Source organism: Sander lucioperca, chromosome 23 (genome assembly GCF_008315115.2).
Source record: "Sander lucioperca isolate FBNREF2018 chromosome 23, SLUC_FBN_1.2, whole genome shotgun sequence".
In the NCBI taxonomy this organism is placed as follows: Eukaryota; Metazoa; Chordata; class Actinopteri; order Perciformes; family Percidae; genus Sander; species Sander lucioperca.
Genome location: NC_050195.1, coordinates 16,264,881 through 16,292,162, shown reverse-complemented (window position 1 = coordinate 16,292,162; position 27,282 = coordinate 16,264,881). Strand labels below are relative to the sequence as shown.

General features: G+C 39.4%; 1 protein-coding gene and 1 long non-coding RNA gene across 2 annotated transcripts; one reads left to right on the top strand and one right to left on the bottom strand.

Moving 5' to 3' along the window:
• On the top strand, positions 1-20,530 carry c1ql3a (complement component 1, q subcomponent-like 3a). The gene is made up of 2 exons (XM_031300156.2): positions 1-1,024; positions 18,783-20,530. The coding sequence occupies exons 1-2, from the start codon at positions 434-436 to the stop codon at positions 18,960-18,962; spliced, it is 771 nt and encodes a 256-aa protein (XP_031156016.1). The 5' UTR covers positions 1-433; the 3' UTR covers positions 18,963-20,530.
• LOC118494385 lies at positions 2,859-25,712 on the bottom strand. Its single transcript, XR_004896520.1, has 3 exons — positions 25,702-25,712; positions 12,836-12,842; positions 2,859-2,915 (listed from the first exon to the last, which is right to left on the bottom strand). It is a non-coding gene; the product is annotated as an uncharacterized LOC118494385 (long non-coding RNA).
• Positions 25,713-27,282: the final 1,570 nt, after the last annotated feature.

Genomic DNA, 27,282 nt, shown 5'->3' with positions numbered 1-27,282 from the left:
GACTGGTCTAACTGGCCCTGATCCACCTTAAAGGGTCCATCTGCTGTCCAAACACTTTGCTCGGGGACCTGTGGATCAAAGAGGGGCCAGACCCCCCCTCCCCCACATGTCTGGATCCCAGAGATGCTGAATCCAGTGCTTTTGGAAATCGTGTGAAGTGAAGAAGTTTGAGAGAGACTGGAGGAAGCAGCGCATCAGCAGAAAAAGTGTGGAGGAGAGGAGAGGAGGGGAGGGGAGGGGGGGTTCTGCTCGCTTCAAAGTCCATTCAACATTCCCAACAAAGTGTAGCTCCGCTACAGTTTTTTTTCTTCCTTTAAAGGGTAACCTCTCAGCCAGCAAGATTCCGCCCAAAAGCAGACAGCCGGATCGCGCTGCGCTGACGCGGCTGGTCGGCAGGAAGCGGCTGGTGGCGGCGGGGGTCCTGGGGGTCGTCATGGTCCTGCTGCTGGTCATCCTCATCCCGGTGCTGGTCAACTCCGCGGGCACGGCGGCGCACTACGAGATGCTCGGCACCTGCAGGATGGTGTGCGACCCATACGGAACCAAGTCCCCGACCAGCACCGCCGCGGCGGACACGGTCCGGGACAGCGGCCTCGTGCAGTCTCTGCCCACTTTTATCCAAGGTCCGAAAGGGGAGCCGGGGCGTCCGGGTAAGGCGGGTCCGAGGGGACCTCCCGGCGAGCCGGGACCGCCCGGTCCAGCGGGGCCACCTGGAGAGAAAGGCGAATCGGGTAGACCGGGTTTACCGGGCCCGCCGGGACCGAGCGCAGCCGCCGGTGCGATCAGCGCGGCCACGTACAGCACCGTGCCCAAGATCGCCTTTTACGCAGGGCTGAAGAAGCAGCACGAGGGATACGAGCTGCTCAAGTTTGACGATGTGGTGACCAACCTGGGGAACCACTACGACCCCACCACCGGGAAGTTCACGTGCTCCATCCCCGGGATCTATTTCTTCACCTACCACGTCCTGATGCGCGGAGGGGACGGCACGAGCATGTGGGCTGACCTGTGCAAAAACAACCAGGTAACACAGCAAACACGACAACACTGCGCGCGGTTAGCTGCACAACAATTCATTTTTTTGAAATAAAATAAAAAATGAAACTCATTTACGTGAGTTAACAAAGTTTACACTGCTCTTAAATCACCTGCAGCCTGCACATATCTCCAATCAGACAGCCTGATATAAAGTCAGTAATTGACTGACAGCGTGTGTGTGTGTGTGTGTGTGTGTGTGTGTGTGTGTGTGTGTGTGTGTGTGTGTGTGTGTGTGTGTGTGTGTGTGTGTGACTGGTCATGGACCATAGCTCGGTGGGTTTAACGGGACAAATGGGTCCGAGGTGAGCCTGTGAAGAGGAGCTGGCTAATTAGCCCGCTGTAGTCGGTTGGAGGATTTCGGTGTGAGCAGTATTCAGTCAGAGGGGAGTATTACGTTACCTGGACTCTCTGTAAACGGAGTCCCACATGGGTAGCACGAGCCCATGGGCTTTTCTGCATCTGATATATGATCCTCATTTAATCTGCTTCCTCTGTAGCTTATCCTTGCACTACTATAGTTTTTTTTTATATTACTATGTCTACATTATTCTCTTATATTGTCCATATTTAATACTGGTCTCTAGACTTTATTCTTGCACTATTGGACTTATTTGCACTACCACCATGACACACACTCTCATAGAGCACCTTAACATGCATACTGAATCACAGGGTCAGTCCCTGCCCTGTCACTGCAAGCGTCTCATGCTTATACATCCCTTAGTTCATTCATGTGGATTTTTTATTTAGTATCTTTTCTTTTCTTGTCCATATTATTCATGTGGATTTGTTATTTTATCATCCTGTTTGTGATGTGTGTGTATGTTGTGTGTGATGTCTTTAAGCTACTGGGACCTTGAATTTCCCCATGGGGATCAATAAAGTATCTATCTATCTATCTATCTATCTATCTATCTATCTATCTATCTATCTATCTATCTAAGAACAAGAAGGACAATTTATCTGTGACATCATCTCTCCATCTTTTCCGTAGCCATCTCTTTCTCACCCAACAATCACGGTGAACATATATTTTTTTAAATTTGGTGAAACAGAAACACAGTAGGCCTAAAACAAATGTAAAAAAGTTCAAGTCAGTCCTGCATTACAAACTGTAAGCCGACTGTAAAGAGGTCTTCATAAAGAATTGTCCTTGAGTATGTAAAAGAGTTCCTTCCAGAGTAGGGAATGCACGATATGATGGAAATACGTGATAACGTTGAATATTGTGATAACGATATTACTTGCGATAAATAAACACATATTAAAGTGTTCTCAGTTCTGCTGCTTTCAGTGTTCTGCTAAATTACAACAAACTGCTTGTTGGATTTAATCAAATGAAAGGAAATCATTTCCGACTCTGTTATTGCAGACAAACAAATTGAACATTGAATTAAACATAAAAGGCAGCACTAAATGAATAATTACATTCTAAAGTGCATGTTTTCTGCTGATATTTTTTTTCAACTACGAGTGTCTTTCACGATATGTCGCAGCCTTTCCAGATGTGTTTATTGCGCCGGTTGATATGACGATGACAATGAAAAAAACAATATAATAAGCTCTAATCCAGAGTAGCTACATAATTTATGCATTGAATACATTATAATGACGCATAATACCAGTTAAGCTGGTCTGAGGTGTAAGTTTGTATCCACCTCACATAATGTGTGCTGGAGAAATGCATCACATTTAATTCTATTCAGTTTATTTAACCCTCATGTTGTCTTCCTGTCCACCATGCACCTGTTGTCCTCCTCTGCCTGTGTACTAAGCATAAAGTATGCATTATCATGGATTACACCTTCTTAAACACCTTCATTCCAACGTATTACCCCTAGCTTTACACTTCTTTTTGGAATTCACGGTCAATAAACCTCATTTATAGGAAATAATACGTAATATTTGAGTAAGAAAAAGCAGAAATTATGAATTATTTTGACTAATGGTTGAGATCAGAGGAATGTGTTTATGTCAATGTCTAGTCAGGGTATTGTTTTTAAATCATTTCTTTTTTTTAATGGCACAACATAATCACAGCCGTTGTCTTCCTCGGCTTGCCAGTTTGTAAAACATGAATATATAAATGATCAACCAATTCTGTGCCAAACCAAGGCTTGTTTCCAACTTCATTCAGTTATTTTTGGCCAATTTAGATAAAAGAAACCCAAATTTCTCAAGAAGTAAGTTTGAAAACGGGTCAAATTTGACCCAAGGACAACAGAGGGGTTAAGAAGGGGGACAGTGCAAATTAATGAAACGCATGATTTTACATGGGTTTCAAATTCCAGAATTAACTAAAATGCTATTTGTCATGGGTAGTCCCCTGGCCTGGATGGTTGCATGTTTGCAGAAAATAAATACACTAATAAATGAATATATACGTAGGGCTGCACGATATGACTTAAAATTAAAAAATCACAATTATTTGCACAATTTACCTCGATAACGATAAACAAACGATGGAGCAAGTAGGCCTATCAACAGCAATAAATATCAAAATTATCCGTCGATACCAGCTTCAGAATTTTGATGTCGAGAAATATTCGATTAATCGTCCAGCCCTATATATATACACACACACATATTCATTAAGCAAAGTCACGCTGCTCCATTTCAGTTTAGTTCAGTGGCTTTTGGAATATTGTTATGTGTGTTATGAAGATGTGTGTTCAGCTTTTGAAATGAGCCATTTTCAGAAAATAGTGCTTGTCAGCCATTCGTCAAAATCACACGAATCTCTGGTTTTCAATAGTTATTGATACTGCATTTTGGAAATGTCTGCTTTTTTCCATAGATAGATATCTGATTTCATATGTAATTCCACCTCACCTTTGTAGTAATGGCCCTGTGGCTCAGCATTAAAGGAAGTTCTCTCAGAATTGTTGGTGCCTTTATAGTTACATAATTCAGTGTTTCCCCTATCATGATGCTCCAAAATGATGTTAAAATGCACAGTAGAATAACGTTTAAAAAAATGACATTAAAAGGGTTCCAAGCACCCTTAAACCTTAGAATGAAAAGGATGCCCGACCCTCCTGTGCTGTGTGTTTGTCCCGCTCTCAGGCTGTCAGCAGCAGATCTAATCCGTGGGGCAGAGCGGTGTTGCCGTGTCGCTCCAGCAAGCAGATCCCCCCCGCCTGTCAGCACACTGCAACGCTGCAAACATGTGTGGGATTAAACCCGCAGGGCTGCACACTGTGACCAATCAGATGCTGCCGAAAGACACGTTTCAATTAGGAATACTGCTGCTGACACTTTTTAAAACACGGTCAGAGGGGAAACACATTTCTGTGTAAATGATTGACAGGATGCCCATTGCCTTGAGTTCTGATCCATATTAACCCTCGAAGGTCTAAGGGCATTTTTTCCATGTTTACATATCTTCTTAAATTCTTCTTTTAAAGATTGTTTTTTTTTTTTTTTGGGGGGGGGGGGCATTTTTAGGCCTTTATTGACAGGACAGCTGAAGACATGAAAGGGGAGAGAGAGGGGGGAATGACATGCAGCAAAGTTGAACCCGGCCCGCTGCGTCGAGGAGTAAACGTCTATATATCGCTCTACCAACTGAGCTATCCAGGCGCCCTAAATTCTCCTTTTAAGGTATTTCAATATAACCTGATCCCCATATGTTGCACATCAAAATGTTTAGGAAAAACTCAGCTTTCTGTATAGTGAGGCCCAAATTTGTTCCACAGCAATGTGTAAAGAGATAATTTGGCCCTAAAGCTGAAAAGTTAGCTTTTTGGAATTTCTTCTAATCTCGTAAAGGTGAACACATGTAAAAACATTGTTTTGGTGCCTGAAATGAGTTTACAAAAGTCTTCGGTTCACAGTAGTACAGTAATAAAATAGTAGGGTTGACTCTTGGTGCTTTCACAAAATATTTTTTACAGTGAGATTTCCCAGCTATATACTGACTATGTTAACATGCGTGCACAAAAATAGTGTGATGTTAAAACAAATCTGCAATTCTTCAAATATTCCCTCAAAATGTTTCACAACAGATTTCCTGTCAATTTAGACAATGTAATTGTATATCACCATATATTGATATATGATATGATCACGATATGATTCCATTGTAAGATGATAACTTGTAGGGGTGTGCAAAAAATCGATTCACATTTGTATCGCGATTCAAGCTCTACTGATTCAAAATCATAGATTTCCAAAAATCGATTCATATATATGATATATATATATATATATATATATATATATATATATATATATATATATTTTTTTTTTGTAATTGTATGGCTACTGCAATCATATGGGAAAAGTAACTACATTTACATACTGTGAATTGTTTTTTTAATTGAGAATCGTTTTTGAGTCGAAAATCGATTTTTCGAGAATCGAATCGTGACATTTTCTGAATCGTGCACCCCTAATAACTTGTCATATTGAATTATTGCCCAGCTGTAATTCCAATCATATAAATGATGAAAATATAAATATGACAGCTCTGCTGCATAATGACTTCTTGCTAATTGTAAATTAGGCACATAATAAGTTAGTAAAAATACATTTTATGCAGGACTTCTACGACTATTTTCTACATTGTGGTACTTTAACTTCAGTCAATGATTTCAATAGTTCTTCCACCATCGCAGTACTAAAACAACTCTTAAAAAAAAAAAAAAAAAAAAAAAACTTTAACCAAAAATGATAACTGAGTGAAAAGATAATAGTTGCATACGCTTTGATGAATGGAAACATCTTTATACAATGAATAGAAGAATCAAAATGTGTTCCAGACATTCCCTTTGTTCTAGAACTGGAACAGCAGGAACATGCAACCTTAAAAAAAACAACAATGAGGGCTGAATAACGGGCCGATCAGGCGAGCTGCCAAACCTTTTTATTTATTTCAATAGTCACAGGCTGTGTAAGAGCAGAGGTGGAAAGAGTTGAAAAATATTCTACTTAAGTAAAAGTACTATCAGTGTTGGAATGTAACTAAGTACATTTACTCCAGTACTGTTTTACAGTCCAAATGTTGAGGTACTTGTACTTTACTTGAGTCTTTTCTTTTCATGCCACTTTCTACTTCTACTCTGCTACATTTCAGAGAGAAATATTGTACTTTTTACTCCACTACATTCATCTGTTACAGCTTTAGTTACTAGTTACTTTACACATTAAGGTTTCTGCACACTAAACAAATGCAGTTTATAAAATCTGATGTTTTATTCTAAAGGAAACTAGCCAACAATATAACGGCCTGCAAGTCCAGCTGAGATGATTAGACCATTAAACACACAACTGTTTGGATCGGTGTTTGGTGTTTTAAGCGTCGTCTTCCAGGCAGCGCTGCCTGGAAGGCATTAGGATTAGGCAATGGTTATGGTTAGGGTTATGGTTAGGGTTAAGGTTATGGTTATGGTTATGGTTATGGTTAGGGTTAGGTGCCTTGAAGTCAACGGTCGCAGCGCTGCCTTGAAGTCGACGTTGGGGGCTTTAAACACCATTGAGCGTTTGGATCCTTTCCACTTTCTAGAATGGGAGGAGAGTTCTTTACTTTTAATACTTTAACTACGTTTTCCTGATGATACTTACAGACTTTTACTGAAGTAACATTTTCAATGCAGGACTTTTACTTGTAACAGAGTATTTTTACAGTGTGGTATTAGTACTTTTACTTAAGTAAAGGATCTGAATACTTCTTCCACCACTGAATACTATTACTTTGATGAACCTTTATTTATGTACAAGTAAAATAACCGGTATAGAAATCTACTCAAGTAAAAGTTAAAAGTAGCTAATTTAAAATGTACTCAGAGTCAAAGTTACTTAGTTACTTTTAAACAGCGGGGTACTTTTAAAAAAAATATATATTTATACTTAATATTTTATTTATACTTATTTAGTTAAATTGCAGTCTTTTGCGATTTGTTAAGGACACAAAGCCAAACAAATCAAAAAAGTAACAAAAACCTTAAAACAAAGGAAAACAAACTATGCCAAAACAACAAATATAAAGAATCAGTGTAAAAAGAATGCAGTCAGACACAAAAACAGAACTTCAAGAGCTAGCGAGCTGACACTGAACATTGTCCTGTAGGGTTACATTGCAGCGTGGTTAGCGGCTGCCAGGTACAGCGTTCTTGCTAAATACTGGACCAATTTCCAAAAAGAAATTTGCATGGGGAAATAGGGTCCATGTTGAAAAAAAATCCAAATTGACCCTTTAGGGAGACAGTGCTGTCTTTGGTGATCTCAGCACCTGTGAACTTTGGTATTTTCAAAGACAAATAGTTGAATTATATTACTGATTCATTCAGCTTTATTCAACAATCTCATTCTATTTAAATAGATTTGTGTACTTCACAATGAACTCATCTGAAAGCAGGGTGACATCATTTGTCAGGGCCCAGGGGCGTCGGACTGGGGGTAAAACCGATACTGATTACCAGGGCCCAAGGGGAGAGAGGGCCCTTGAAAAGTCTGGAATATATTTTATTTCACCTGAATATTTTCATTTCCTAATTACATTTCATAATGCATGTCAGATGAAATGTAAAGTGTATTGGCTGAATAACTTGGTTGATTGACTGACTACATTTTGTATACAAAAAAGACTATCTAAGGTCTCACCCACCCCTTACTAATGCGCCAAATGGTTTAGTCCACCTGCACGCATTTTGTTTAGTTCAGTTGAGCATCTGGTGGAGACGTGGAGCGCTAGGTGGAGCGCAAACTTCTAGTATAGAAATGTCTTTCTCAAAGAAAGCCAAATCAGGCTGCCAGAAAAGAAAGGAAAGACAGGATAAGGAGAGAAAACTAAATGAGGGAAAGCAATTGCTGACTGACTTCTTTTCAAAGAAAGGTTAGCACAAACAAGAACTGGTGCTAAACTACTTGAATATCTCCGCGACCGTTAGTGCTAAAAACGGACCTAGACAACCCATATGAAGAGCAGAACATACACTTTCAAATGATAATTTGGTTATACGTGTAATCAGAGGTAAAGGCTAAATAAATAAACTACACTAACAATGCTGTTTGCATACAACACATTTACTGGGGAATAAACTTCAGTATAAGCTATACATTTGAGGAAGCCATAGCATGTAAGCAATAGCATTTGTTTCGTTTTGCCTTTTTTTCTTCAGATAAAAATGACTAGTGAGACGTTTTGTTTGTCTTTTATTATGAATGTAGCTTTTTCTTAATGTACAAAACTAAAATGGCATGTTTTAAGATTTCATTTATGCCTTGAAGTAATAAAGCATAATACAAATAATGTTCTCAAGTAAAAATCATTTAAGTAAAGTGACTGTAGACCAGAGTAGCCTACATTAAGAAAGTCTGAAATGATGACATAAACACATATGGCATTAATATTAGGCTACCTTCAGTGGCATTTACTGGAGGGAGAACTCTAATGTCATGTATAAGCTATCTGTTCCTTTTGTCTTGTTCATTCTGCAAATAAAATATGAATGATTCAAGTGTTGTTTGGTTATCTTTTATTATGCAGTAAGCAGTTTGTTCATGTAGGGATTAGAAAACTAAAATATAATAATATTGTAATATCATTTAGCTTAAATTTAGTAACCACAGTAAAGTAGGTTAGAGAATGTTGGGAAAGGTTTGAAATGTGTGTAGAGAAATTATCAGGCTACTCTAAGCAGTACAGTTAATAGTTATTACCCTATAAACATCTAGGCCTACAGATTCATGTATACAGAGAACTGATTATTATTATTATTATAAAAAAATGTTTTTGGGGGGGGCCCATCCGGACTGTCTATGCATAGGGCCCAGGATATTGTGCTACGCCCCTGTCAGGGCCTGCCAAAACGTTTACAACGACCCTTTAACAATGTGCCAGTATGGCTGGTTTGGTAAGATTTAGACCAGGGATCTTCAACATTTTTTAAGCCAAGGACCCCTTAACTGAAAGAGAGAGTCGGAGCAGGGACCCCCTACTACATATATTGTATACAATGAAGTTGCATAATAAACTGGGCCTACAATAACGTGTAGGGCAGCCTAAAGCTTTTATACATACCTTTTTTTGCATAGAAAACTAAGCTTTTAAAATAGCCTAATACTTGTTGGCATGATTTTATAAATCATGTTTTAATGTTAAACATACATGTAGCAGAGTGAATCCTTAGGATTGACTGTATCTGTGGATGGCTACCTTAGTGACTACCTTACCTATAGGCCTGTAAGCCTATCAGCAATGGGGATGTATGTTTCTTAATAATATGTTGGATTCATGTGAAGACTTTTAATTTTTTTTAAACTTATCAATTGGATGCCCCCCTGCATTGACTCTGAGGACCCCCTAGGGGCCCCGGACCCCCTGTTGAAGATCCCTGATTTAGGGAACTCAATTTGGTTAATGTGAGACAACAATCGTTGTTATGATTATAAGAAAGCAACAGTGACTGTTGGTAGGAGAGAGGATGTGAACAGTGTTCTGCTGTGTGAGAGAGACTTTGTTGAACCAACTATCCTCCCTAACCTAACACATAGCTACTATCTGTATCGCTTTTCTTTTTTTTAAATTCAGATTTATACTGCAAGTGGAAGTCTAGTCTGCTTCATTTTCTAAGTTGAATTGTTTTCTACTGCCATGTATTTTCTTCATTCACACTCCAGTTGAAATAAGGTGTGCTGCCAACAAATATACAAAATACCAGATACAAATATTTCAACCATGTACCTAATATTAAAATCTACACAGTAAAGCATGGTTTGTATTTGAATCCCACATTCAGAAACAGAAAAATCTGACATGTTATTGGCCAGGGTAGACACCAAGAGTGGAAAGACAACAGGAGGTTTTAGTGGGGGAAAAACAAGTCAGAATGTCATTGGGCCGTATATAAATGTTTTTATGTATGTAATAGAGGGGAGGCCCAGAGGAATGTAAAATCATAGTGTCCATGGTAAGAAATGAGAAAGCTATAGACAATAATAGCTCATAGGGCTGGGACCATATACTTTTGTCCCAATTCGATTCTTTCACAATACATGGGGGCCGATTGGATTGTATTAAAATGAAGTTGCATAATAAACTACAATTACGTATAGGGTGGCCTAAAGCCTTTATACATAATTTATTTTTGCATAGAATATTAAGCTATTAAAATAGCTTAAGAATTGTAATAATTGGCATGATTTTATATGTATATGTTACTACCTTACCTACAGGTAAGCCTATCATCAGTGGGGATTTATATTTGCTAATAATATGTTAGATTCATTTTAGGACTTTCACATTTTTGAAAACACTTAATAATTTGGACGCCCCCCTGCATTGACTCTGAGGACCCCCCTAGCGGTCCTGGACCCCCTGTTTAAGATCCCTGTTATAAAGTATAGGTTTTTAACACCCAAAAACTGGCATTGAGTAATGACATGGTTTTGGAGGCTTGAGAGTAGATGGGTAGATTATGTGGAGACAAAAAGAGTTGTACATGAACATGACAACCTTTTGTCTCAAAGACAGGCTTTTCTTAATTGGTGTGTTGCGTTTAACGGGGAAGGGAATGTGACGTTGATCCAAATGATCCATCTGAGCTGGAAAGGAAAATAGAGGAATCGTAGTCTTGAACCTTCTGCACACAGGAACAAGCTTTAAAGAACTATTAAAACATTTTTGGCACACTTACATCTAAAACTTTTCACTTTCAAAGCTTGCTGAAGGATCTTCAGTCTCTCACAGTTGGGAGTCACAATGTCCAACAGAGTGAATTCCAATCGGTCTTGTATAAAGTACTTGAAAGTAATACGTGAGTGACAGTACAAGTATCTTACCAGAAAATTACTTTGGTAGAAGTTAAAGTCACCTTTCAGAATATTACTTGAGTAAAAGTCTCTGATATTTACTGAACTTAAGTATCAAAAGTAGTTTTATGATATTAAATGTACTTAATTATAAGAAGTATAAGTAAAAGTAAAATAAACTTTGATTATGAACTTTTTGGCCAAAGGTGTGTAATGTTATCTTCACCACTGTCGTTACCATGGCGGCAGAGCCTGCACCAGGTGCTTCCATGACACTATCAGTTATTATGCTTCCTCCTCTTCTTCTTTAGCTTCTTTGGCCAATGTTTTTTTTTTTTTTGCCGCTTGGCAACAAACATTGCATTACGTCACCAACTGGAATGGAGCGTGCATTAAAGGTCCTATGACATGCTGCTTTTTGGATGCTTTTATAGAGGCCTCAGTGGTCCCCTAATACTGTATCTGAAGTCTCTTTTATATAGGCCTTAGTGGTCCCCTAATACTGTATCTGAAGTCTCTTTCCCAAAATTCAGCCTTGGTGCAGAATTACAGCCACTAGAGCCAGTCCCACAATAAGCTTTCCTTAGGATGTGCCATTTCTGTGTCTGTAGCTTTAAATGCTATTGAGGAGGAGAGGTGGAGGGTGGGGCAAGGTGGAGGGTGGGGGGTGTGGCCTTGACCAACTGCCATGCTTCGCTTGTTTGCAAGCCATGATGTCTCTCTCTTTGTCATGGGTAGGCCAAATTCTCTGGGCGGGCAAAGCAGAGAAAGGGGAGGTAACCTTTCCCCTTATGATGTCATAAAGGGAAGATTCCAGATTGGCCCATCTGAGCTTTCATTTTCTCAAAGGCAGAGCAGGATACCCAGAGCTTGGTTTACACCTGTCACCATTTCTAGCCACTGGGGGACCATAGGCAGGCTGGGGGAACTCATATTAAAGTGGCCATATTTTGCTCATTTTCAGGTTCACAATTGTATTTTGAGGTTGTACCAGAATAGGTTTACATGGTTTAATTTTGAAAAAACACCGTATTTTTGTTCTACTGCAACTTGCTGCAGCTCCTCCTTTTACACTTTGTCAGGTTTCTGTTTTAGCTACAGAGTGAGACTTCTTAACTTCTGTAACATCTCTGTTGTCAGTCGCACATGCGCAGTAGCTAGGTAAGGATTACATGAACTAGCTCCAACTTCGGCCTGTACAAGGCAGGATTAGCCAGGAGACTTCTTCTAAACTAGGGCGCACTTCCAACTTTGCGTGGAATACCTGCAGAACAGGGACATGTAAGTAGTTCTATACAATTTATTTTGTAGATTAGAGTGAATTTGTGTGTGTTGTAGCAGTGTTTTGCCATTGAGAACGAGCTAGCATGCTAGCGCTAGCATGCTAACGGTAAGCTCCCTAGGCCCCTCCTCTCGGCTAGTGACGTAGAAAGCTGTGCAGATTTTGAACAGCTTGCCTGGAGACTGAAGGGATGTTTTTTTTCAAAGTTTGTATGCATGTGGAAGTACCAGAGACACAAAACAACACCCCAAATCCCAGAAAAAGTGATTTTTTCATAATATGGGCACTTTAATGTTAAAAAAACCTTATAAAGTGAAATTGTCATGCCATGGGACCTTTTTTCTCCTGATTTTATATTGTATCACGAGTAACTAAGATGCTTATGGGAAATGTATCAGAGTGAAAGTATACATTTTACTTAGGAAATGTAGTGGAGTTTCCGGAAATATAAATAACGAACTACAGATACGCGAAAATTCTACTTAAGTATAGTAACGTAAGTATTTGTACTTCATTACATTACAACACTGATGAAGGTTTTCAGATTACTTTTACACAAGGAGTTCAGGGAGATGTTTACATCTGACATCGTCTCTTCTGGACAGCACTGAAAAATGTAACATCTGAAATAAAGGCTGATAGCCAAATGTTTAAAGGGAAACATCTGTGTTTTTTAACCAGGTCCCATGTTTTTGTGTTTAAGTAGTCTATATCGACAGTGTTTAATTTATAGGATTGTTCCGGTGCTGCTGGAGGTCCCACTGGATGTCTGTCACCTTCTGCCTTCTTTGTGTTAGCATTCTAAACAGTTGATTTGGGAAAACATCCTCCGAGCTAGAACCGACAATCAAATTATATTTATTTTAATTTATATATATATATATATATATATTTTGCAGCCACGAAACGGTCTGTAATGTAATCCTTCGGTGCAAATGCGCAGCATCAATATATGTCCACTAAAAGTGCTGTTGTTGCCACGAACAGGCTCAGATTGATATCATAAGTGTCTGACTACATTATGGAAAGGAGCCTACAGAAAAACAAAACCTTTTTCTTCACTTTTCCCTTGATCTGGTCTGATTGTCATTGTGTCTAACCAAGTCTCGCTCAAGAAGAAGTCTCATTCTGAAATCTCGTGTGGCCTCTTCCACATTGTCCAAATCAGCTACATATTCAGCCATGACATTTAAAATCTTTTAGATAACACTAAGCTACACTTTCTGTAATCCAACACAACAAACTCTCACTATAATAACAAAATAATGAGATCTTTTAAAAAAAGAGTATAAAAAGTATAAAGTATAGGTTTCAAATCCCCAAAACTGGTTTTGTGTAATGACATGGTTTTCGAGGCTTGAGAGTAGATCGGTAGATTATGTGGAGTCCTTAAATTTTGAAAATGACATCATTCTTTATCAGCAGCTCAGTTAATGATGAATAAACATACAGCAAAAAAAATCAGCACAGCTGGTGCTAGTAATATACTAGCTTTAATAATAACAGTTAGCCCCAGGACTAACCCTTTGGCTGACTCAAAGTATTCAGCTGTATCTGATTGGTATTTGAAGTGACCATGGTATAGGTACCTGATCAGAGGTAAATAATCAACTTTCTCCTAAAAAATCAGTTTAGTCAAGTTCTAAAATGTGTTTAAGTTGCATGTTAAACTGGGCCTACAATAACGTGTAAAGCCTTTATACCTTTTTAGTGCATAAAATACTAAGCTATTAAAACAATAATTGTTGGCATGATTTTATAAATTGTGTTTTAGCCCATTGCTCTGCTGCAATTTGATCGGCTATTAGCCAAGTACTGTTGTCGCCATTTGCTCGTAGTTGGCAGAAGTTAGTATTTCTTTTAAAAAGGATAGTACCTGTGGTCAGCATGATCAATATGGATTATCTACAGCACTAATTTAAAGGTCTGCCTTCTGTGGAAAAACTTTTTCTTAAACCACCTCGGTACTCAGCAGCCGCAGAATACTGTTATAAACCAAACGGCTGGTCAAAAATAATTGCAGATTTAACAGAATGGTATTCCTGAAAAAATAACTAAGCTTGTCAGAGAAGAGCCTTTATTGCTTCCTGTGTGTTATTGGGAAGGGATGTTACCTGGTCAAGAACAGGCTGTCAGGATCTCAAACATCTTTCTGAGAGGATTACCAAACATGACAGCAGCAAGGCAATGTGGTAAAAGTGGGCTTGCTCAGATTTTAATCAGACTAATCAAAATTTAAAATAGGATAGAATCTAAGTCGGTTCAAGCCCTGTATAGTATCTCTATCCCTATAATACTCAGGGCTGAACGATTAATCAGATTCAAATTGATATCGCAAGGTAATAGAACCCACTTTTTTTATATCGCAAAAACAGCAAAAAGAATGTATGATACACAACCTAACCAACCAGAGGGTTGGAAACACCTGGGCCTGTCGGCTTCATGTGCACACACGCTGCCAGACCTTCCTCCACAGCGAGGGTCTGGCTAGTCCACTTAGCATTCCGGGATGGGAGAAAAACGTGCTCTGGTTTATTGGCATTACTTTAAACCAATCAAAATAATGTTGGCCGGTGCTGAGCGCCGGACGGAGCCACGGTACCTCTGGAAGGAATTTGTTTTAGTGGAACGTGTACGTTCAAAAGTTGTTTTAGTCGTGCAACAGAAAACTTAGATTGGACAGATAGTCTAGCTAGCTGTCTGGATTTACCCTGCAGAGATCAGAGGAGCAATTAACCATAGTTCTCATAAATCCACCGGAGTTTAGAACGCCAACACAAAGAAAGAGGAATGCTGAATTTCCGGCAGCACTGGAGCAATCCCGGAATTGGAATGTTTTGGATATAGACTAAAGAGTAGGTAATGTGAGCGTAGTGAGTCGAGTGAGAGAGAGACGGTGGATTGGCTCAGAACAGACAGGTGTTGGCGATCGGAGCAGAGAACAAATTAGCAGTAAAGTTGTCATGTGGTAGTAAACGTTTAGTCTAGGTTTCAGTTTGTCTATAAATGAAATGCTGCAGCTCATCAAGACCCAGTAAAGTATGTAAAGTTTCTATGTCTTGCTTCCCAGCTGCTGGGTGAAGTGAAGAGAGTTGGCATCCAAGTAGTCTTGCATAGCCGACCACACTCCAGTGTTGTGTCAGCGCTTATCATTCAGGGATAAAAAACACTCTGGCTTGTTTGCATTTCTTTAAACCAATGGGAAAGTGGTGGTTTTCAGCCCTGCCTTGGAAGGTGTCCAGTAGTCTAGATCAACGGAAGTACATTTCCAGGATAGTTGAATGACATCCGGCGCGTGGCTCACCCGCTGGATGTCCCTCACATTCCTCTCTCTGTGTTGCTCTCTGTTCTCTTCTGGAAACAACAAAATTTGAGCTAGCAAGCTACACACTGAAAATGGCAAGTTTTGAAGAACATTTGGATGGTGCAACAAGGCAGGCCTGCTTGGTTCTTTCTGGGAATGATTGTGAAGATTTACAAAGAATATGTTTACAGCATTTCCTCTCTAACTGGGACGTTTTGGGACCAATTGGTGGGATTGCTGTGGACGAAGTACACACGGCGATACACTGGTAAGAGCTAATGAGGGTTAACTATGAATCCAGTATTTACTGCTGCAGCTACCTCTTTGGTACCATTGGTTTTGCAAAGTTCTAATTCTGTGTGTGTGTGTGTGTGTGTGTGTGTGTGTGTGTGTGTGTGTGTGTGTGTGTGTGTGTGTGTGTGTCTGTGTGTGTGTGTCTGTGTGTGTTGCAGACTTACTCATTACTCATAGCTGCCGGACCTATCCCTTACCTTAGGTAGAGAAACTGTTAATGTGTCTGTATTTGAAAATGACCTGGGGCCTCATTTATAAAACCTGTTACGCAAGAAAAAGTTGCGCTAAAGGAGACTTTTAGCGTCAATAAGAACGACAAAGGCACCTGACCAAACTTCCATATTTTACGAGATGGGAGTGAGAATCTGTTGATGTGAGCACACTCTAAATTTTAATAATAAAGAAATATTATGCTATTTATTATTTCTTCTTACTCAAAATCATTGGCCTTGGCTCATTTTCTGTGAAGAACATAAAAAAATAACTTATTTTCAATGACTGTACACGGTACAACCATAACATAACTATTACATATGAGGTGTTCGGGTCTACTGGACCCGAGTGTAATAATGGTAGGTGCTATGAAACTTAACTGTGTCCTCCTAACTGGGCGGCTTGCTGTGTGTGTGTGTGTGTGTGTGTGTGTGTGTGTGTGTGTGTGTGTGTGTGTGTGTGTGTGTGTGTGTGTGTGTGTGTGTGTGTGTGTGTGTCTGTGCATCTCTGTGTGTGTCTGTGTGTCTGTATGTGGGTGTGTCTGATTGTAGGTGTTTGTGTGTGGGAATGTTGTCTTTCTGCACCTGCTATTTCCACACAAAGTTACAAAATTGTTACATTTCAAGCACTTTCACCTGTTCTGATTAAGTTCTAAGAAATAAGCACCAATAATGATAAAAAATCTTCTATTTTTTACCTTTTTAATTATTGAATTTCCTTGTTTTCTCCCAATATACGAAAATGATCATATGATCGTAAATGTGATCTCACAGGGGTAAATGGCAAATATGAACCATAAATGATGTATATATCATTGGTAATTGAGCTAAATTTGTTAAGTATTAAGGCTGTGTAACAAAAATATGAACACCACACAAGGGTTAAGGATTTTGTTTCAATGTTCTACCTCTGTTAGGAGCACATCGATCTCACAATCACTGAATCGTGTTTTTTCCCCATTTCATGATTGGTCATCAAGGGCTTCAATATTCACTGATTGATTAACATGGACCTTATTAGGACAAATATGGGACGACCTTGGGAGGAGCGTGAGGCTCGTGCACGACCGCATAAGGTAATGCACGTCCGTATTTATAACGAGAAGAGTGCGTAATGGTGTGCGCCGCAAGGTGTTATAAATCAGAATTTTGTTTTTGCGTACGAAAATTCTGACTTTTTGGCGCACAAAATCTTCCAGAATAGAATCTACGCACAGTTTTATAAATGAGGCCCCAGTCTTGTAATTTATGTGTGGAAGGAAGTGAATTCTCAGAATTCATGTCTGTCCAAAAAGTTTTGATTACCAACTAGACACCTTGTCAACTACTGACAAGACTGTGAAGATGTTTTTCTTCATTCTTGTATTATTTATTTTGGTATTTAGTATTTAGGAGATAGTGACAGCTGGGAAACAGACAGGAAACATGGGGAGAATATACGACATACAGCTAAGCTCCCCAGACACAAACTGGGGAGGTTGCAGTTATATGCTGTGTCATAAACATGAGGTCACCTGGAATGGAATTTTTATATCTGTATTGATCACCTGACATTTCCTCCAGCACCACCGTCAAGTCAAAATCCCCCTATTTGTTGTACACAAAAAATATCAAGATCTAATGGGCCGATTGGGAGACATTTACTGAGCCCATTTAGGCTCCTCCAAGGAGAACCCTTTTCCATTTCCATTTCCATTTTACTTGTTGATGACCTTGTCCACTCCGCGCAAGTAGTCGTCATTGTCTGGTGCACATGCTCAGCCACATACTACTGTCAATCAGGCTTTATGACTGCATGCATAGCCTTAACTCTCAGTCTGTGTACTTGCATGCATTTTAATTTATTTTATTTATAAGGACAACACACATTATTCAACATTTCTGTAAATGTGCCAGTGTTTGCCAGCTGGCTAGTTTTCAGATGTTTTGAGACCTTGCATACATCTGTTGGACGGCTGAATGACGTCCAGGGGTAGACCCACACATAATCGCTTCCAAGCCGTCAACATACGGTTGCTTGGTCAGGATCATTTGCATCATTTTAAAAGCGTTTGGTCAGAACCGCTTGCCGTCAAAAAGTGATGCATGGTAGGTGCCTTTGGTGTTTGTTACTTACGTAAAAAGTCTCCTTTTGCATTTAGTGTCTAAGTCAGATGCAGTGGGGCTTCCCTTTTGGCGTCATTTTACGACATGCTTGGTCGGAACTCTTGGCCTTACTTTTTTGACGCTCTGGTTTGGGACCGATTTGACAGATTTAAAAACAAATCATGAAGATGCTCTTTTGGAAAGGAAACACAAAACACCCCGAAGAAGGTCATTTTGTGCCGATACGCTTGGGTTGCTGCCCAGTTTTCTTTTTTATGTAAGATTTCGATATAAAATAGCCATTTAAATAAAGGCTTTTCACAAGAGTGCCTTGGACCTTGTTTCTCTTTAAAAAGAAATGCACGTTTAACTGACATGCTGCACAATAACGGGACAGGTTTAGGAAAAGGTTGGGGGTAACCGTGTAACCGTGGGTGGGGTTACAAAATGGACTTTAAGTGACACACAGGACAAGAACAGGACACAAACCCCCGGTCTCCTGGGTGAAAGTCACCCCCGGTCTCCTGAGTGAAAGTCCTGTGTTGTTCTCAACCAACCTCCTTGTATGGATTTTTGGTCTTTCATACTCTACCGTTGTCGCTCTTAATACTACGTCATCTTACATACAGAAGCTAAAGGGAGATTTTTGCGTTGGAGAGCGGCTTGGGTAGACAGGGTGCAACACTGAAAATATCAGCTCCGAATGGACATAAGCGGGGCTTCAGACTGTTTGTGCTTATGAGATGTTTACTTAACGTATGTGTGTGTGCGCGTGTGTGTGTGTGTGTGTGTGTTTGTGTGTGCATTCCTGCAGGTGCGTGCCAGTGCCATCGCCCAGGATGCGGACCAGAACTATGACTATGCCAGTAACAGCGCTGTGCTGCATCTGGAGCCAGGAGACGAGGTCTACATTAAACTCGACGGAGGCAAAGCACATGGAGGCAACAACAACAAGTACAGCACCTTCTCCGGATTCATCATCTACGCCGACTAGACAGCAACACATGCTCAGCCCTCAGCTATTGCAGGCCTCAGTCCTTCTACAAATCTGCCCTCTACCAATCAGATGCTTAGACTTCCTCTTTTAAACACGTGTGGACAAACCAATATCCAAAATCAGCCTTCATAACCTGCATATTATTTCATTTTTCTACATCCTGCTAACATCACTGTCCTAAGTTGCAAGTGACTTTGAACAAAAGCATCAGTGAAATGGTTGAATTGTGGGATCAAACCATATCCTCTCTTCATACCATTACGTCACACTTAACAACTTACAGCTGATGTCTTTGTGTTGATGTAGTCCTGTCACAGAGTGATGGTGGTAGGTAGAAGATGAGAGCGAGGAGTGTGTTTGTGCATGTGTTGGGGGGGGCAGAGATTCACTAAACATCAGTAAGATGTAGCCTACATGTAGCCTAGTGCTGTTATTTGAGTTATAGTTCCAGGATGGGGTGTTTGTAGAGACAGCATTAAGAGGAATGAGTTATCATCATCACTCTTAAATCTGATTGGGCCGCAAGCTGCCTGTCAACAAATCGAGCTGTCTGTCTAGAAGTAAGTGGAAAAGATACAAATCTGATAGAAATGCAGCAGCTAGTGGGCAGTTCTAAAAACTGACTGTGGTGGATTTTGTGCAATACTTAGTATAATAAACTATATCTGTGGTTATAATTAACGAGAAAGCCTTCAGTCAGCGTTTGTAGTTTATTTATTTCTTTTTTGATATCATGTAGATAGCAAGGTAAAGCTGGCAACACTTGAAGTGCATTAAGATACACTGACAACAGATTATATTTCCCATTATAAACATAATTACCTCTTTTATAGAATAGAATCATTAATAAAATAGTTATTTTTAATTGCATGTAATCAAACAACACTTACATTTTTTACGCAATTTGTTTATATTCTCATGTTCTGATTTTAATTTTAATCATGATCTAATAATGTGATTCCTCAGCATCGGTTTGTAGCACCACTTCCTCTAAAGTTTTATTCAATTGCTTTCATAAATGCAGATATGAGAATTTTAGCCTTATTTACCCATGATGTGTTTTGTCCAGAAAAGAGAAGGGAACTTGATTTATGTCAAGCTTTAGAGAGGAACAATGTTTGGTAAAAATAAATCTGAAAAACATGATTGTAACGGAGGGCCCTGATGAGTTTTTTTCTGATGCCTGCTGGGTGGCGTTCAGGGAAACACTTGGTGCAAGAGGAAAGTGTGGGCGGCCATGTTAAACTTCATACGGCGGTTGCAAGAACTGCATCCAAAGTGAGGGTCTGTCCCAATACCTACACCTGCAGTCTTGAGCGCTTAATAGTTCCCTGTACAGTTTGACACCGCTAGCTCTATGGAGCAGTTCTTTCCTATCAGTGGATCCCTGCCAATGGATTCACACTACTCCTCTGATCTACAGGTAGGGCTTACACGCCACGATATGCTGCAGTGTGTGAGCAAAGGCAGGGAAGAAGACTGCATGCTAGGAAACATGGATGTTAACAATGTTGGATTTAAAATTCTTGGCTTGCAAATGTTTTATCAAAACTTAATGCAACTCGACACTTTGTGTCGAGTTGCATTAAGTTTGTTTGTTTGACCTTAAAGCAACACTGTGTAAATTTTCCCCCTAGAGGTTGGAAGCGAAATTGTCCATTACATTACATTATGCAAGTTTGCCAGATCGGGTAGTGGATCTGTCGTTCGAATGACCTGGACAATGTAATGTAATGGACAATTCTGCTTCCAACCTGTAGGGGAACCGAAGCGGAAAAAGTTACATAGTGTTTCTTTAAGGACTTAAAATGTGCATTTACTGCAGGTAGTGTGTCCCATGTTCCCCCAACAATCCACCAAAATCCATTTCTTCATTTTATGCGAGAAATAGGCTAGATACAGCTGAATTTGGTTTTTATTTTACAACTGCCTTGCCTTGTTTGACAGCTTGGTCCAAGTTTTGTGAGCCGGTCACATGGCACTGGACGGACTCGTTTATATTAACAATTTGATCTTCCTGATTGGACTGATAAGATTGATATTGCATAACTGACACTGTCAACATACATTTTAAGTATCATATCCTTTTATTGATAGATAAGATTTGCATAATATGTTCCTTACTTATACATAAATATAATATTGTTTTATGTACAGCAGACGTGAGTGGTTCTAGATAACTTGGCTTTAATTGCCTTATTAATTGTATTACTCTTCTCAGCTCCTGAATGTGTGTTTTTATGTAATACTGGATGGTTAATCCTACTTATTTGTTCCAACAAAACATCTGAGCCCAACTGTGCCATGTACAGTATTTGTACATGGCACATATCAGTCCTTTTTAATCAAGCGTGCCCCAGTGGGCTCTGATAAACTCCCACGTGCTCATGGTCTTAATACTCAAAATCACATCACACAAATAGGCCCTTGACTACTTGCCAAAGTGTGAGTATACACACACACCTAACTACCCATCCCACTGCACTACACTCCACCTACTTCTAGAAACAGTCCAACATTTTAGGAAATCCAGCCAAGACAGTAGCTTCTTGGGGTGCAAACAGATACGAAAAAAAAAAAAAATCAACGATCAGCTCCTTGGTTTTGCTAAGTTTGTTAAGCAGCACAATGTTCTCTGGGCACCACTCTGCAAGATGATTTGCTCTCGATGTGAAGTCTCATTGTTGTTTGTAATCGGGCCGATGATGGTAGTATCGTTTGTAGTCTATATCGGTGACATTTCCTTTACGTGATTGTTCCAGTTCCGCCGGATGTCCCTCATTTTTGGCCGGATGTCCCTCACTTTTTCGCTTTCTTTGTGTTGGCATTCTAAACTTTGATCGATTCGGGAAACATCCTCTGAGCTAGAACCAACAGTCAAACTATATTTATATTTTTTTGAGTAAAATTCTCATCACACGCTTGACAGCCTTTTTAATTCCAGAGCTTGCGTACCTACATGCACATGTTCCACCAAAACAGGTTCCTTCCAGAGGCTATTTTACAGAGGCACCGTTGCTGCGTCCGGTGCTTACTGCTGCCCAAGACAACTGTGATTGGGTTAAAGAAATGCCAATAAACCAGAGCACATTTTCCTCCTATTCAGGAATGCTGTGTGGCCAGACCTTCCTCTGCAGCGCTGTGGAGATAGGTCTTGCAATGCGGGACTATGTCGTTGGTAAACAGAGTTCTCTCCATGTTGGAGTTGCATTCGTGGGTGTATAGCGTGAACAGGAGGGGGCTGAGCACACAGCCATGGGGGGCTCTGGTGTTCAACATTAGAGTGGTGTCTGGCCTCCACTCATTATATACACAACCTCCAGGTTTTCAAAGAATATCATGCAATATGACCTGGTGCAGTTCTGACTTGTATTTTTAGTTTAAAAACTCAACCTTTGACCATCAACAGTTACACAGCTTTTATTTACACTCAGTTTGGACTGGCTTTTAACTTTTTTTTCTTCTTTTTTTTTGACAGTGGGATTCAAATATAAATCATCTTATAAATATCAAAAGACAACATTTAATTTAGTAAATGAAGCAGTTTAGACAACTTCTGGTATTGGCCGTACCCACGCCTGGTATAATCCGAAAACAGATATGAATACATATTTTTGTGAAATAAACAAGTACAGGGTAGAGATACATGTATTAGCTTTGTGTTACCATTGAGGACACATAGCTCATGCCCTTAATGTTAGTTATATTTCTTTGGACTCAATATATTTTTTGAAAAATATAATATAATATAATATATATATATGTTGGGAGATACATTTTGGAGGATTAGGAGAGGTGGGTTTCATTAGAAGACTTTTGACTCATAACCTTGATATTATGGCTGTGAATACAGCTTGCTTGTTTGCAGTCTCCCCAGAGTCAGATGACAAAATCATTTTTTAATGTCTCTGCATCGAGCACATATGTCTACAGCACATGTACAGTCTATCTTAGCATAAAGTTTAATGTGCAATAAATAAACCAACTGCTAGGCACAGTGACTGTGTACAAAATGTTTAAGGTTTTGCAGTTTTTGAACTGGTTTAACAATGAACAAAGCCAAAGTGACACAACTGGTGCACATTCTTTACATGTTGCATCACCACTAGATTCAACATGTAGAAGACATCTGTGAAGTTGTTACAATGATGTATCTTTCCCTTTTAATTCAGCTAGACTGTTTCCAGTGCTTTCAAGTGTTATCACTCGATTGAATGGGCCTTCTCAGTGGTTATGAGCTTTAGATATAGTTTAGAGGGCCTTCTACACCAACTTGTAGGTTCAGAAAGCCACAATCATCTATTAACATGGTAACGGTTCAAGTAACGATTTAAGTCTTTGTGCTAAACTAGACTAAATATATCATACCTTCATATGCCACTGTGGCTAAAACAAGTGTGTTTCCCAAGGTGTCACACACCCACATACCATAGTCAATATTTGTGAACTAGTGTACACTGAATTATGTTAATATGTAAGCTGCGTTATCTCAGTGCTTCCTGAGATTCATTGGTGAGTTATTGAAAGCCAAATATGTCGAAAGGCTGTTAGTCATTGACAGTAGTGGTTGGAGTCTTGGGAAAGCATCACACTCACAGAGGCTGCCAGAGCAGTAGACTGCATGTGAACATATTCTCTTTTTGCCCATGAATTGTGTCAGCAAGTAAGATGTTCCATAAAATGCTGCCGATCATTATACATGATCTTGCTATATATCACAGAAATTATATGTCTGGTTGAAACTGGCTAGAAATGTAGAAAATACAAACTGAGTTTCCACATTTAGGAGTTTCTTCACATGGCATCACAACAAATATGGCAAATGAATCCAAACAAGCAGCAACCACCATGGCTGAGTGGCTCCAATGTGTCGGTAGCCATGTCAAAGATGTTTATGTAAGTTGTTTTCTTGATTGGCTTGTGTCTCAGCCCTGGTGCATGCTCGTCCTACTTCAGCCTGACCAAATTTGCATTGTCAACTGAAAGCACTATGCAGAAGTAGAGAATAACAATGTATCAATGTACAGTGTCATGTATCCTAAAGATAGAAACTGTGGTTCACTGGAATTATATGTAAATACTGTAGTGATACAAACTGTTCATATTTTTTCTGCATATCCCATGTACAGAATGCTAGAAGAGAGGAAATGATTTTAAATACCTGATTAATCAAACAATCAATAATTCAGTAATCACTGATTGTCTTGAAGTTATAGCCTCAACAGTGTATTGGTGTGAAAGGCAAATGTATGGTAGATACAGTGTCAGGTGTGTGCAATATTACAAAAACTTTACTCTTCTTCTCTCTTACAACAGTCACCGGTGTACTGTTACCTCAACAATGTCTCCATTAAATGGACAGAAGTAACCCTGTGTCTGTGTATTGACTGTTTGAGTTGTTTATTATGTTTGATTATTTATTATCAATTTTATTTAATCAACCGAATCCCAAGAAAACCCATTCTAACACAGGGAGAACATGCAAACTCCACAAAGAAGGGCCCAAGCCGACCGGGAACCCTCTTGGTGAGAGATGACAGTGCTAACCACTGCACCAACATGCCACCAGACTGTCAACAGTGGCAGTAATACTTAATGCACATAAACCAATCAACTTATTTATAAATGACACTACTCATCGAACTACTAGCTAACCACACACCACACAACTAATAACGACTAGACATACAAATGAATGAATAAATGCAGCCATGATTAAAGTCAATAGTGAATGAATCTAACAAGGAACAATTAATGACTGGAGGACCACTGACCAGATAAAGCAGTGAATGATATGTTGGTAAAATGGATTAACGCGTATAAACACAAAAGGCCGCTAATTAGATTAACAATAAACAATTAAAATGAACTTAATGCACCATTTAGCTGAGAGATTGGAAAGCACAAGGTACACAATCATGAATCAATTCAATATCATTACTATATTGATGGGAGATTCTACTAATGACCTAACTCTTCTTAATTACTCTTAGTAACTGATAACATCAACCCCAATATCACAGGAGAAGTAAAAATTTAGCTGGCAGTTCCGATGGCCAGGGGACAAGTTAAGCTAGAGAGGCTGGGGCAGCTGATTCTTGTCTGGGCCACTCCTGGAGCTCTCAGGCATTCTCTGGTTCTCTCAGTTGCGATCTGTTCCACGGGACAACTAGGCTCGAGCCGATCTCTTAGACCTCTCTCAGCAGACACCAGGGTATGGGATGAATATGTCCGATTCATAATTGAAAAAAGAATCATTGCAAGGTTGAAACTGTGTTTGAAAGCTTAAAATCTAACTAGAAATTTCAATTCCTGCGGAAAATGCTTGTACATGTTGAAAAGCGTAATTGCTTAAGCTGAACTAGTTGGCTGGCATAATTGCTTGAGGAGAAGGTGAAGTAGTGAGAATAGTTGGAGAAGTGGGTTTATATTAGAGATGGCCGATACCATTTTTTGCTTCCCGATACCAATTCCGATACCTGAACTTGCATATCGGCCGATACCGAGTACCGATCCGATACCAGTGTGTCATATATTTTATTATGTTTTAACAACTGTATACTACTATCCCTGTATGGATGTGATATGATTTCTATCTTTGTTGTCAGTCTGGCTCAGGTTAAACTCTTTGTTAAACATGAACAAACACAAACAATGAAAGCCCCAGAACTTTCTTTTATTATCCAGTTTGACAGTCAGTTATAACGGAAAAATAACATAAATAAACTACTTTAACGTAGATTTTCTTTAGGGCTTTATTACGTGGTATCGGATCGGTGCATGAACTGCAGTACTTCCCAATACCGATACCAGTGTTTTAGGCAGTATCGGAGCCGATACCGATACCGGTACTGGTATCGGTATCGGTATCGGCTCATCTCTAGTTTATATTTCTATGAATGTCATTGAAATGTTCAATAATAAGAATTATGTATAAAGAAGCCATGTAAGAATTAAGGCGATGGACTGCTAATCCATTATGCTCTGCACGCATGGGTTCAAATCCCATCCTCGTCGAACAAGGGTCCATTCTTCTGCAGCAACTAGATCTCAACAACAAAACTGGCTACATTGATACCACTCTTACATTTGTTTTATCATTTTCTGCCAGATAAATTCTTGTTAAAATATATTGAGTATAGTATGTTGAAAAAGTCATAGTATACTATGTTGAAAAAGTCAAATTATAGTATGTTGAAAAAGTCATAGTATAGTATATCACAAAAGTGATGAATAAAGCCATTGTAGTATAGCATGTCGAAAATTACAAAAAGTCATAATATAGTATGCACCAAACCTGCAAATGTGTCTTGGTTTTGTCAGCCTAACCTGCTATAAAATATAACATCACTTTTTTCGACATACTATACTATGCCTTTTTCATGACTTTTTTTGACATACTATGCTATGCCTTTATTTATCAATTTTAGCGACATACTATACTATGCCTTTATTTATTCATTTTTGCGACATACTATACAATGAATATGAGCAATATTGCTTCTTTGTCTCCCAGTTTCAGAAAGCCATCTCTTTGCATCCTCATGCAGTCCGTTGTGGCATTTAAGTACACTCGAAAACCACTCATTTTGTTTTTCATGTTCCTCTCTAGGAAGTAGAGGAATCACCGAGTCATGCAACTGATTAGATTCACTAACCATTTGATTCATATTCTCCAGATGCAATTGCACCTGTGAGGCATCGTCATAATTTTGCATTTGCATTAGATCCTTTATTGTCTGTATTAGACCTTTAATTCTGTGAAGCTTTCCTTTGCGTTCCTTCTGAAGTTTCTCAATTTTATTCTCCAAAGCTTTAGAGGTGAGTATGATTTCTCTTTTTTGTTGTTCCATCTTTGAGAAATTGACATCTGAAATGGCTTATGATCCACTTGTTGCCTTTTCCCAATGTTCCACAAATCACACGAGAATCCACACCTTCAATCACTCAATCCACTGATGCCTCATCAACCACATCAAGAGACCAACAATAAACCACACAAGCAAACAACACTGCGCCCCCAATGGACAAGCGGCAGTAACTAATTGACACAAAGTTACTAGGCTACCTACCGCTTCTGTGGCTGGGCTGCTTGCGGGGCTATTGTTTTCGGAGCGCTATTGAATGCACTGCCATCCAGTACAGCGGAGCTCCGTGCATTCAATGTTTCCACCGATATCAAATGCATTCCATTGTGGTACGAGGAATCCGCAGAGAATATTCCATTTCCGTAGATCCACCCTGATTTAGAACGTTTTCTCAACAGAACTAATGTTGTGGCTGTAAGCAGTCCAGCCACAGAAGCGGTAGGTAGCCT

What these genes read in the sequence shown, in the direction of transcription:
- c1ql3a (XM_031300156.2), top strand. Translation starts at nt 434, where the DNA reads ATGGTCCTGCTGCTGGTCATCCTCATCCCGGTGCTGGTCAACTCCGCG. An exon ending in ACCTGTGCAAAAACAACCAG is followed by an intron (nt 1,025 to 18,782) that starts GTAACACAGCAA and finishes GCATTCCTGCAG; the next exon opens with GTGCGTGCCAGTGCCATCGC.